Genomic DNA, 14,223 nt, shown 5'->3' on the forward strand with positions numbered 1-14,223 from the left:
AAGGAGTACAACAGCAACTCAGTACCCAGTGGGGAAGTATTACTACTTTAAGGTACTAATATGCACCTTTTAGTGGTAGATAAGGATAAAGTTGTCCCCTTAAGTCAGTTGCCCCAGTGTCAAGCTCTTGTAATCCTAAAGGTTTTTTTGGGTTTTTTGCATTTTGTGATTCATGTTAGTTGCAGGTGTAAAGTCTTGGCTGACCACCAAAAATGGATATTCATACCAGGGCCTATATTCTAGTCTTTTCTTACCATATGGCTCATGTAGTCCTCTTGTAGAGTTTGGAAAGCAGGGAGTGCTAATTACCTCTTCTCTGTTATTTTAGGAGGCCGACTGTGCCAGACTTGTGATCCAACAGCATGGTTTCTCACAGGCAGCACGGTTCCTCATATAAAAGCAGGTGATTTCCACAGCTTAGGGTGTATGGAACGCTGTTAGTACAAAGCAAGAGACTTCACACTTGCTCATTTGCACATGTAAGATAAACAGAGAGATAAAAATATACATAATTTATGAAGATCCTTTAACTTCAGCACAAAATGCGACAGTGAATCGTTTCTTGTCTCAATGCTGAATAACTGCTTTCCTACTCCCTTTTCCCCCTTCCTCATCTTTCCCAAGAAACCTCTGAAAATGATTTTCTCCATTTTCCCACGAGTTTCAGTATAACGTTATGAGCCCTTTGTGGTTACTCCATCAACTCTGCCTGGCAAGAACCTGGATGAGGTCTAACAGGGCTTCCAAAGATAATTGCGAGAAGGGCTTGGACTCGCTTTCAGGATATGTGAGATGAGCCAATCCTGTCCTCATTTTGAAGGGGGATAATCTTCGAATACTAGGAATACACCCAAGGAGTTTACAAAAACCCAACCTCAACTAGTCTTTCTGACCAAACTAGATGCCCTTACAACATGTTTTGAAGCAACCAAATGTTTAAAAAAAGTTGACTGTTTCCATCGAGAAAAATGAGAGACCCTTAAAAGTAAAAGTAACCACTGTTAATGAGGCATGGTCTTGATCTAGACCCCAGGAGAGAGCAGACCTTTAACTCGCATCTGTTACAACCTTACAATCTGGCTTAATGGGATTTCAAGACGCAAATGTGGACACAAGTTGAGGCTTGGCAGCACAACTTTACTCCACTAGACCAGGATCAAAAATTTGTTGACCTAGTTAGAAAACCTAACTATTAGGTCAATGCTTTGGTGACGTAATACCACATGGACTGTAGGGTAGTAGATCCCTGTGAAGTTTGTACCAGTGCAAGCTTTGCAAATGGGCACTCATGAGCAAGCTTTTGAATTGTAAAGTTTTGTTGACTATACAGACACATGTAAGCGAATTCCACAAGGTCGCAGACCTATAGCGTTGCTCAAAATGACAATAAGCTAAAGAAACACAAATCTTCTGAAAGTCTTTTGCTGGTTGTCATGAATTCGACAATGATTTGGAAGCCAGCAAGGCAAGCAGTGGTTCAGTTATCTTTCAACATCCAAATCAACTACATCTGAAGCCACTTGAGTTTATTGACAAGTTATATAAGAACTCATCAGTGTCAAAATATTTTCCTGGGAAAGCAATAGGCATGTTCTATCTTGCTTCCTATCTATAGTGGGCCACAGGGCTTTTGTGTGGTCTTGCTTGGCTGGTTATTTATGATGTGCTAGTGTAACAGGTACTGGCACTTTTGAAACCACTTCTTCTGAAGTTGTCCTGTAAAACACAGCTTTGGTCGCCAATTAAAGAGCTCAATGATAGCGTGCATTTTACACCTATTAAATATTGGAGAAGTGTCTGGCTGCAGACTTGCACTTGCACTCTCAGTACTTGCACGCTCAGACTTGCACTCTTATTTTGTATGGGAGGAAAATGTTTAACGTGCAATTTAACGCATTGCTTCCTTTTAATATCACTTAATGCATTTCATAATGCACGTTCATATCTGCTGGTCTGTATCTTTGTGTCAACAAGACTTATAGGCTAATGAATTGTCTTTATCATCTTAGTCAAAGACTACAGAATACCCTTAAGTCCCTTATTATTATTATTATTTTATTATTAAATTTAGTCCATTATGCCACAATAAGCGTTTTGCTGTATGGGAGGACAAGTGAAAGTTTGCGTATTGTGTTCATGGCCGTCTGCTTGCCTTGTAGTACATTTAATAATAACTATACATCAAATTTTATCTTTTAATTGCACTTAATGTATCTTAATACTTTAAGCCATATTAAGTGTTTATGGTTTTCTGAGAGTGCAAGTGCAAGTTTGCAGCCAGACCCTATTGAAATATTGAGGTACTAAGACGTAGAAACACAAATAGTGATGATCATCTCAGTTGTCATGGCCTTTTGACTTCTGTCTGGAGGACTTCCTTTAAACACAACTTGCCCACCCCATGACTAATTGTCCCAACAAGCTCTCCCGATGTCCTAAGTGCTGTAATACATACACTGAGCCAAAGAGAGTTATTATACTTGCATCATTTACTAAATAGCTCAGGCTCGTTTTAATGAGTGTGGGTTAATTAAAGTAGGGTCATAACGCTGGCTTTGTCCCCATTTAAGCCAGACTTGTGTCTCCATTACATTCAGTAGGACAGATGTGATGCCTTTCTCCCGCACACGTCCATAAGCACAGCTTGGTTTTATAACCATGGATAAGTGTCCAGTCATAAGTCTGTCCCCAGCCAATTAGCAGAGCAACAAAGAAACACTGAGACTTCAATCCGAGAACAAAGGCCTTCACACTAGAAGACAAAGAGTGAATTAAGAGACTTGTGCTCAGATTTCTCTCAAATTAAGCTTTTTATTGCATTTTCAGAGTTCAACAAACCCAGCATATTAATGCAATTAAAAGGTGAAGGTATAAGTAACTTTATATATTCATTACTGATTATTTGTTCCACAGCTCATACATAGCATCATGTCTCTTGAATTTTCAAATCAATATTTTATGTCTATATATTTCCCTTGAAATAAGTAGAATCAATTCTATATTGAAATTCATTATTTATTTATTATTATCACATTTATTAATGAATAATGATTCATTATTATCAATTATTTATTGAACATTTGTGTCCTTTATCATATTCCTGTTCTAAATTGTCGACAAAAAACAACAAGCCACAGAAGGCTACTTATTACACTAATTTTACCATGGTAAGGGTGTTTTCACATTTCACAGCATGCACACACCCCTTAATAGTGCTAAAAGCACATGCAGTCTCATCGCTTATTGCTTATGATATCTTTCCTCAAAAACAGGTGCATTTTGAGATTGAAGTTCTGTGTGCTTAAAGTGCAGCTAAATGGACCAGATGTTTGAATTTTACATTTGTTATAACTAGAAATACATATAAGACACACCACTTGAGATATGTGGCTGAAAAAGGACTGGCCAATGACAACCATCAAGGGTCAAGACAATGGTGTCCTTTAAAACTGTCCAGCTGTCTGGATTCCAAGTTCTAAAAGTTGCCATTTACAGGATTTATGGCAAGCTTCCTCAATGTCTGAGCTGTGTCCAACCTGTTTGTCCAAAATCAGGATGACCAGGGTCTCTAAACAGTAATAAAGCTAAATCTGTCCTCAGTCACGAGCCTCTCCGCCAGGCCACCAAGAAAGAACGATCTGGAACATTCAGTTTGTTCCCGACTACAGCATACACAGCAAGCCTCAACATCTCTCATGCAAATCAGATGCAATCACACCAAACATCACAGAAAGCGAATGCTGCTTGTGCAAACAACTTGTACTTCAACTGAAACTACTTTCAGTTAAACAGAAATGTTTACTGGGTAATTTCTAATAAACTCTATTGTGTCAATATTTTCTTTTGGCATTGAGCACTCTCAATATGAAGGCAGATATAGTCTTTCTACCAGTTGTTTCATGCATCCTTATACCCATAGGGTAAATTCCTACTTGGGTGAGAGATTTTTATAGTAGATTACTGCCAGAGATATTTCTGTTATTTTATATAACTGGAAATATGTTGTAGATTTCCCCTGCCTGGGCATGTTTTACAAAAAAAAAAAAAAAAACATAAAAATGACTCTGAAAATAAAGAAATAGGCTTTTAATTGTTTCAATGAATATTTTTTCCCCCTGAGTTTCTGTTGTTGTGGTGGTGTAAACCTAAATTGGGCATGATTTGAAGAAACTCATGTGGGAAATCTCAGGGCTGTTTGGTTTACCAGACAGGCAAACCTTTTGAGGGCACTAAAGAGATAAGAAAGCACCATGGACATTAAGCAAAGAAAACCTCTCAGCAGCAATAAAGCTTTTATAGCTTGTATATTGATCTTCTGTCTTCATTAAACTTTCATTCAACTACATTTGTTTTTACTGAAAAGCAAACTTAGGAGCTTTTATTGGCATAAATGGACATCTTACTCCAATTACTGATTTTATTGGCTACTGTAAGATTACAAACTTAGTATGACTTGCAGGTTTCTAAGACAACCTTCTGAAAATATGGTTAGTTTGTTGTCTATCGCAATGACATTTATACACTTTTAAATGTAACTTAAGTGTTCAAATTATTTTGGGGTCAATGTATCCACTTCACAGTGCTGTTTTTACTGTTATCTGCTTAATTGTTATTTTTAAACAATAGAAATTAGAAAAACTCAACAAAATATTCATTAAGAGTGCAATAACATTTACACACACACGACCCGAAAGCTCACTGAATCTTGTTTAAATGGATTTTGTAGACATTTTAGACTATTTTAAGACCTAAATCAGCACTTTACAGACTAAAAATGGCAGCTGCAGAATTCAAACCCAACACAGAAGCCATTACTGTGCATATCTCTACAGACAGCCTGTTTCCATTTACTGCAACAGCTCCCATTCAGTGCAATTAAATATTACAGGAATGTTCACAAAAGGCTGCTTATCGACAGCGATAAATCATCCCTGCTGCATTTGAAGACAAGAACAGGGACAGACAGAGTTTCATTGGATTATGACAAACGTGAGACGATCAGTCAATGAGAGAGAGAAACAAACCACAGGGGTAAAAGAAGGAAAAGAACATTAAAATATGGGTTGTTTCATTCATAATTATCAAGACAGATGTCGTCGGTATAAGCCAAATTGATAAATCACAATATGCAACCGTTGATGGAAGCATATGGGCCTATTATTTATAATATCTACATGGCATATGGTGCATTTAATATTTTAAATACTAAATCCACAGTTCTGTTCTTTATTGCAGAATTAATTGATTATTTAATTAGTTCAATATGTAATTATAATTGTAGGATATGCAATACTGCCAAAATCTAAAAATATTGGCTATGCATAATGTTGTAGAACACAAGATTGTGGGGAAAAGGGCTCTGAAGGCTATTTTAGTTACCAACAGCTATTTCAATCGCTATCTTCTGACAGGTGAACGTGCAAGCGACACGTGAAAACTGAAATGTGAGTTTTCCAACACTTTGCAGTGAGTAGGGAACTATTCATCCACAATCACTTCATTTTATCCTTCTTAAACATTCCACTGCTGGAAAATGCAAGACTGCTTTTTCTCCTCACGATAATTCGCCCCAACATTAAACTCCTGCACGTGTCATTGTTGGCCATTTTCCCACACTTCCCCTTATTTCCTGTCTGGGGTCAGTGTTTTCATGGCGACAGGCAGAGGATTGACCTATGAGAACGTTTGTATAGAGGCATAAGCGCCAAAACATAAAGCCATGTGCTGACCGGTTTCAATCCGCTGGCTATTCACCCACTTTTTCTCCCGCTTTCCAACAAACCAACAAGGATTATGTCCTGAACTAAATCTTGTGACTCCATAAACGACCTCCAACTGCAACACAGAAAACACTTAGTACCTGCAACACTATTGATGCTGTAGTATTTGCATCAAGTAAAATCCACAATTCCTCAAACATTTGCTTTTAACAATGGGTTTATCATTATTCAAACTGTTCTAGCAACTTTACAAAGATATCAATATGTGTATTCGCACTTTATTCAAATATGGCTTGACTAGGCAAACAGGACATTCAAATGCTTCCAAAACTAGGCAGCACTTTAAGGGATCAAAATACAGTCCTGACACAAAAGGCTGTACAAGTAAATGTAGGGGTCGAAATGAGAATCTGCTTCTTAGGAACCTTCATTTGGCCAAAATGGCAATTGATGGCAATCCCAGAATGCATTGTGACAAGCCTAGTGAACCAAAAAAACACCTCATAATAGCTGTGTTCAAAATTGCATAGTAGTTACATCCTTTGAATAAGTCATTATTTCTGTTGAATAAAAAGTATGTACTATATAGTATGAATGTAATACTTACTATACTTTACCAGACTTACTATATTTGTCATGTCGTCATTGTCATGTGACCTTCAGTTGTGTCATTTCACTGTAATTCACAACTCCTCTCCCGAGGCCTGATGGGATAGTAAGATGCCCACTTATGAAATTTAGCAGGAAGTAGTAGCTCATCTGGGGACTTTCCGCTTACTATTTTACGAATACTATGAATTTGGAAATACTACTCTTACGCATACTGTTTTTCACCTACTATAGGGAAGTATGTGATTTCGGATGCAACCAAAGTGAGGTCTTTAATGCAATTAATGGTTTACCTAATATTTGTGTGCGTGATTGTATTTTTATGCTTAAGAGCGTATGTTGTTAGCTTAGCCACATGCTAACATCAATTTTGAGTTGAAATCTCTAGTGCACTTTACATGAAGGCTGACAGTGTTGGGGAAAGTTACTTTTCAGAGTGATGCATTAGATTATTGCATTACTCCATAAAAAGTAACTAAGTAACAAAATGAGTAATGAAAGTAATGCATTGTTACTTTTGCATTACTTTTTGTCACCCAAAGGTTATATTTTTGATATATTCTCCCAAATTCTCTCAACACAGGGACAGAAGAGGTGTCAAAGAATAAATGTGAAAACAAAGTAACTTGCATTACTTATTTCAAAAAGTAACTTTTTGTAAATTTATGAGTAATGTGATTACGCAACCCACGTTACTTGTAATGTGTTACCCCCACACTGAAGAGTGCTATATTTGTTTCACACTTAGAGCTGCTGTGTTTCATTTCAGTCACTTACTGTATGAGATTCCCTGAGCTCACAAGTTTTATCTAATGCTAGTGACTAGATAATGAAGTTATCTTGTTTTAAGGAGCTCTCTTGAAATGTAGCTCTTGAAATGTTTTTAAGCCATCAGAAAACTTGTGCTTTTTTTAGCCGCTAGCTCAGAGAAGTCTGAGCTCCTTGTATAGCTGGGCCTTTGGTTTTGGCTGGAAGCACGTATAAACAGTGCCACTGACCATGCAAGATGGTGTTTTCCCTGTTACTGCCATCCTAAATCCACGAAGCATAAAAATAACCTCCACAAGACACAAGTGCACTGGCCTGCAGACTACTTATGCAAAAATGAAACCGTATTTTAGGGCTGGGATGTTTCCATCAGGGTAGCCAATGTTCAAAAGCTGTGCCATAAATTCCAGTACTGTCCTGAGTCTGCCGAAAATGACAAGGGACAAAGTTCACATCCTGTTCAAAGTCGGGTTCACAGATGTTCTCAACAGCGAGTTTGAGAAAGCACTTGTTCAGGAGCAAAGTATGAAGATGTTTTCTCCATGAATCATTTGCACACTCAAAAGCAACATGAATATCAATAACAACTATCGGCGATAGAAAACTATACGTTTATTGCTTTGTGTTCATTGGATTTTAAATGGCACGTTGGTACAGTGGGCGCCTTGTTAAAAGCATGTGCGTTCACAGAAACGGCTCCAGGAAAGAAGGACTAAAGTAAATAGAAAAGAGGCAGAGAGTGTGTGTCGGAGAAAGTGGGAGTGACTTGAGTTGGCAAAGAGAAGCGAGTCTTAAAGACTTCCAGATGTGTGGCTGGTTGGCAGATGAGAGAGAAGAACTTTTGTAGCAAACGGGCTATGAATTACTTTGAAAACCTTGTGAGTACTCCCACCATCAGCTGCAATAAAGTCAACAAGAAGTCAACCCGTTTTACTTCCTTAAAGTCATTTACTTTATAATGTGATTGAAGGAACTTTATGTCATCCATCGAGAACTAATTTGACTGTGAAAGAGTCTCTAAATGACAGGTAGCTGCAGGTTTGGGGATGAAAAATAATGTCAGCAGAATAAGACATTTGTTTCAGAGGCAGGGCAAGTTATTACATTTTGACACCGTGATAAATACTGTGAATACTCTGTTTTACTCAGAAAAAAAAGACAAGTAAAATGGTTCTGGATGTCATTTTGTGTATACTTCAAAGTCAGGATCAAAAGAAACCATGCAAACTTATAAGACAAGTGTATTGATCTATGGTAATCAAAGCTGTTTAAAAGTCATTCTCAGGCGCAATAATAGCAGCCAACAAATCGCGCAATCAAGCACGTTCTGAAAGGCCACTGAGTCACGGCTGAAATCATAAATGAGCCACATTTAAGGTGTTTCAGATTCAATCTCCTGCACTTGACAGAGGAAACGCAGTGGATCAGATGCCCATTCATCAACGGTAATGGCACGCAAGGGTTTTCTGAAGTGCACGTGCAGCACTTTGTTAACACGGCCGTCCTAAAAGCACATTGATCCACTGGGTCATCTTTATGACCTAATTTGATGCCCACATGGACATCCCAGAGAAAGCGAGCTGTGCAAGGATTATGCAGAGCTGAGATCCTGACTCACCGTGCCAAAAAAGAGCTTTTTGCTTGCATAGCCTAAATATTGCACCCACACTCTTCTGATCTTCTAATAAAGTCTTTCCACTGCTTCAGTATTGTCATGGAAGTAGCTGGATTTGGAGCAAATTTTCATGCACGTATCATTCTGTAGCCTAGCTGAAGTCAGTTAGCATTCTAGGGTACGTTTACATGACAAAAATGTACTAAAAATGAAAACGTGCGTTTTTGAAAATTTTCATGTATAGAAGAGTACATTATCAAAACCATCCCCGATACGTGAAAATGATTAAAACGCTGCACTTTTATGCCAGGCCAGTAGTTGGCGATGTCACTTTGTACAGAAACGCGCCTGTGCACAAAACTATATACTAAACATGTAACACGCATGTGCATGACTTCACCGTTTTCACAAATTCATGTTTTTGTAGTTTATACGGAGCCGATAACGGTATTGTGTACAAAAACTTGCACATTTGAAAAAAAAGTTTGCATGTTCAGGCCCCCAAAATGTTGTTGTTGCGTAAAATAAATTAAACCATTTTAAACAATATCTACTATTATTATTAGCTATACATGGCTTTTACTCACCTTGTCCTGCACCATTACTACAAATGTGAATAATACATCAAATTGTGAGGTTTATTGAAGAAATATACTTTTCTAAGCAATCTAGGCAAGAAGATTTAATGGAAAAATCAAGTATATGTTATATGCATATCCAAAGTGTCATGTCAACCACCCACATAAGATAATAATCTAAACATTTGTCCTGAAATTGAGGACAATGCAAACAGAAATTGAGTAATCATGATGAAAGCAGGACAGTGATGCATCAGAACCACGTTGTCCTTTTACAGATATGGTTTTCTTTCCCTGGTCAGTCGGTTAAGATTAGTTTGCTCAAAGAAGATACAAAGCGCCTGTGAATGTTTGTGAAAACTTCACGCTAGATGCTGGTAAACCACAGACAAATCATAATGAAAATGCAACCTAAATGATGCAGAAGTTGGCAGCGAGGGGTAATTCTCAAAGCTGGAGAAGAGGAAGCGTGTAATTACCTGTCACAGGCAGAATGACGCGATTGACCTGTGATTTCTGGAAACTGGTTTCCATTTTCATCTTTCAGATCAAAACCAAGAAGACTAATAAGGAAAGATATTAATATTTGTGTGGGTCTACCAACAGATCGCAGTATTTTAGTTCAGGTAATTCACACCAAATTGTACTTTTGTAACATCATGCCAGTATTTTCCCAACATAACTAGTTTCAAAGGTACTAATTTGTCATAATCAACTGGTGTGGCAGGGATTTTCATAAGGATGTATGATGTCATTTCCCCTCAAGTCCACGCACATGTCATAAGACCGTAACCACAGGTGTACTTCGTCACCTTATATGATAATTACTAACGTTTCACATCCACGATAATCACTTTGAACAGTTTATGTATAGTTGAACAAGCTTAAACTCATCATTATCAAATATTTTGATTAAAAGTGTTATCTTTCTTTAAAATAATGGACTTAGCTAAAGTTAGAAATGTTACTCATATTCACACACTTAAGTGTCCAAATCAGTTATTTTTGTATCAGTGATACTATTACAGCTTTTGTTCTTATTCTGATTTCTGTTTATGTTCTGAACTTTCTGCTTTCATTTAAATATGTCATCGTTTCTGTCAAGATTTTTGTTAATATTTGGATTTTTTTATATTTTCTCTTCATTTTAATTTTAAAGTTTTTTTTTTGTTGTTAATATTTGGATTTTTTTATATTTTGATCTTAATTTCTAAGGTTTTAGTAATTTTGTTGTGTTTTGTAATTTTATTTGTTTTTATGTCTATATAATATTACTTTTTAGTTTATTTAGTTTTAGTTATTTCAATATTTTGAATTCGATTTAATTTTTATATGTTCTGTTTTCATGTTAATTTCAATTAATGTTTTAGTAATTTAGTTGTTTTTGTAATTTCTGTTAGTTTTTTTTTTTTTTTTTTTTTACAAATGTATAGTTTGTATTAAGTTTTTTTTGTTGTTTTAGTACTTAAAGTAAAAAATAGCTGAAGTAAAATGCATTTTTATAATAAATCTTTATTTCAGGTTTTTCATATTGTTTAAATTGTATTTTTTATTGTTATTTTAGTACTTAATAAACTACAAAAATATGTGAAATACAATAATTTTATTTTAAATATGGTTTTAAATAAGTTTAGAATAAATACCATTTTATTTCATTTAATTATATAGTTTTTGTTTGTTTGTTTTTTCAGTATTGTTTTAATTATCAATAATAAGCAGGTCCAAATAATTTGAGGAAATTGTGGTGGCACTTCTCACCAAAGTGATTTACAGTGCACATATACTCCCTTGAAGCATCTTGAGGTGTCAGGCTTAAGTGCACAATAGTGACGGATCAACCCTTGTGTGGTTTCAACAACCCTTCTTCAGACAAATCTAACCACTGGGCCACAAGCAACTGATGAGTGAAACAGTTTACGCAACAATACAACAGTAAAGTACCTACCATTGGCGTTCTTCCCACAGATGAGATGCTCATAGTGTTGCAGGACACCCCAGAGCTCGGCATCGTTATTGATGACCCCCTCCAGCGCCTCCGCTGTCAGGACGCAGCCGGGCGTCTCCGCCATCAGCACGCGAACGCCCACCTCCTCCACGAGCGCCTCCATACACGCGGTCAGGCAGATGGCCGCGTACTCATGGATGCGCACAGCGATCCGAGTGTCCACCATCCAGCGGAAAAACCGTCCGACGGAGAACACGAGCCCGCACCGGGCTGACTTCCCCTTGCGCAAGAGCTCTCCAGCGCTCATGTTGTACATAGATATGGCCTTCACAGTGGCCGAGACGCAGTGATCCGCCAGCGCCCAACTGAGCACCAGGCGGATCGCGCTTTGCACCTCGAACCTGGTGCATCTGCAGTGCATGACACTGAGCCGCTGCGCCTCTCTGGAGATGCGGATGAGCGCCCTGCGCATCAGGGCGGCCAGTCTGCGCACAGCCTCCGCGGAGAGCGAGGCGCCCTTCCCCGCGCCTTTACGCACGACCCTCCCCACGTCCTCCTCCGTCCAGGGGAACTCCTCCAACTCCGGTAAGCGTGGGCATTTGGAAAAAATGTCCTCTGGGTCCTCGGGAAGCACTGTGTTGACTGTATCCCAGCTGTTGTTCCTGCTGTTCATGGAGCCGGAGAAGTACCACCAGTTCCCCCGGTGAGGGGTGTTCATGAACGCCTGTGAGTTTGACTTGGAGGACGACAGGCTTAAGGACTTACACGAGTCCCCTGCTCCATAGCCGGAGTCCAGAGTCAAATCCTCCAGAGTTTTCATGTTTGAGCTGTTTGTTCCTGCCATTTCTGCTGTTTTTTTTCTGTGAGGAACCAGAAAGCAGAGGAGTCTTTACAGCTGCGCAAAACTCAAGCTGGTTCTACTGGTTCAGCTTCTCTTTGACATTCATGTAGCACTTTATTGATACACTACAGACCAAAAATACCTTGTGGGGAAGTTTCAAATGTCCAAGTTGCATCTTCCGGAAAAGAAAGTGTTTGGGGAAACTTGCTTACCTCACTAAATGCCCATTCCCGTAAGAGTAGCGAAGTGCGCAGGCTTCTCTTTTACTCGTATCCAGTTCTTGAAACCAATAAACCGAACTGGATAGAAAGTTTAGAGTGGAGATCCATCAATAGAGTCTCAATCGGACGGTTATGGTCAGATTAATCCATAAAGATGATGTAGAAAGCAGAACGATGTTTATTTCACACCACACGCCTCTTCTTACTGGAAACTCATGACTGAACTGAAAGCAGGAGGGCGAGAGAGAGAAGAGGTGTTTGATTCGCGAGCCAAACGATTCGTTTGAACGACTCGTTTGAAATGATTGGCAAGCGTTTGTGAATCTCCATCAAAAAGAGCATAATCTGCATTAACAGAGACGCAACGTATATTAGCTACAACTATCTTCACTAATTCTAGTTTTTCTAGGTTTACAGTGGCAAATAATTAGAAGAATAGGCATAGGCTATATGGCATAGACTAACAACAGACTTAAAACTTGAAAATGTTAGAATTTATAATTTATTAAATACTCGTGGGTAAACACATTTAAATGGAAAACAGAGGATAAGTTTATTTGGGAGTAAAATAAAAAATAAAATAAATAAAAATAAAATAAAAGGCGGAAACAGTTTGCAACGTCGATTTATACAAACCGGCAAATCAAACACAATGCATAACAGAGACCAGTCAGAAGTTAGTCACCAGGGAGCCAATCAATCAAGGCTAGGTTTCTCAGGAACATATAGAGAAGTCATGAACAGAATATTGGGTCACACTTTATTTTAAGGTCCAAATATCGCTATTAACAAACCATTAACTACGACTTTTAATAAACTGCTAGTTTGGTGCTTATTAGGTCTAGTTCTTAAGTTTAGGTATTAATTAGGGATGTAGAATATGGCCATGCAGGATATGTGATTTTATGCACTAATAAACAGCCAATGGGCACGCTAAAGTTAATAGTGAGAATTGGTCCCTACCGACTTTTGTTGAGTATAACTTGATTATTGATTATTTATGGATTTTTAGGCCTATTTAGGCTCTATACCTATTTGAAACTGAAACATTATTTCATTTTTTTGTTATTGTGAACCTAATGCATATGGTTCATGTATTTGTATTTACTTTAATATATTCTTAGTTTTTATTTTGCTTTCTCCTAGCTATACCCTAGTGTCTGCATCACTCTTATTCATTTTGCATGCCCACAACTAATTTATCAAACTAACTAAATTGCCCACTGAGGCTGAATAATGTTGCACTGTATTGAAATTAAGCAAAGTAAGCTCGAAGGGATGTTGTTTCAAGTAACGATGCTAATCACTGATCGTCATCTAGTCTTAAGGAATTTGCCTTAATTGTGTTAGTCTGGGCAATGACATCACACACTCATTATCTTCAGCTGTGTGCACTTCAGGCTAAATTCAGCATTTGGACAAATCAAATATAACACTTTGTATACTTAAATATTATTTAATATCATTAAAGTGGTTAAAGTGCCTTCAAATAGATGTATGTTTTCATTATATATATATAAGTGATGTCAAACGATTAATTACTTTTATATATTAAATATATTTATATATGATATAAATTATATGGATGTAAATATTTTCAAAATATATACTGTGTGTGTGTGTCTTAAATATACACAGTGCACACACATATATTGTAAACAAAAACTTTTATTTTGTTTTCGCGATCAATTGTTACAAAAAGTTGTAGCCTATCTCTTTCTCTACAAAACACAACTGATATTGAGCTCTCTGACAAAATGAGTCTTAGTTGTAGACATAATAGTAGGATAGTGTATTATTAGTGAATAGAGAACATGTAGCCTACTATTATTACAGTTATTCAACAAAGAACAAAAACACAAAGAAAGATAAATGAAAGAATTCACCAGAACAGTGTAGACGGGTGGGGCAGGTTTGTGCACAATG

The 14,223-nt window shown here is 37.5% G+C and overlaps 1 protein-coding gene across 2 annotated transcripts in view; it reads right to left on the reverse strand.

Moving 5' to 3' along the window:
• The window catches only part of LOC306866896 (ankyrin repeat and BTB/POZ domain-containing protein 2-like), a 51,889-nt gene extending 39,366 nt beyond the window's left edge, over positions 1-12,523 (reverse strand). The window contains exons 1-2 of one of the 2 annotated variants that reach the window (XM_079412321.1): positions 12,289-12,523; positions 11,236-12,095 (exon numbers count right to left, since the gene is read on the reverse strand). In XM_079412321.1, coding sequence (XP_079268447.1) covers positions 11,236-12,079 — 844 coding nt within the window. In that variant the 5' untranslated portion in view covers positions 12,080-12,095; positions 12,289-12,523. Of the gene's footprint in view, positions 1-11,235 lie in introns of both variants that reach the window. The other variant, XM_079412320.1, reaches the window with a different exon arrangement.
• Positions 12,524-14,223: the final 1,700 nt, after the last annotated feature.

Source organism: Barbus barbus (genome assembly GCF_936440315.1).
Source record: "Barbus barbus genome assembly, chromosome: 48".
NCBI classification, from domain to species: domain Eukaryota; kingdom Metazoa; phylum Chordata; class Actinopteri; order Cypriniformes; family Cyprinidae; genus Barbus; species Barbus barbus.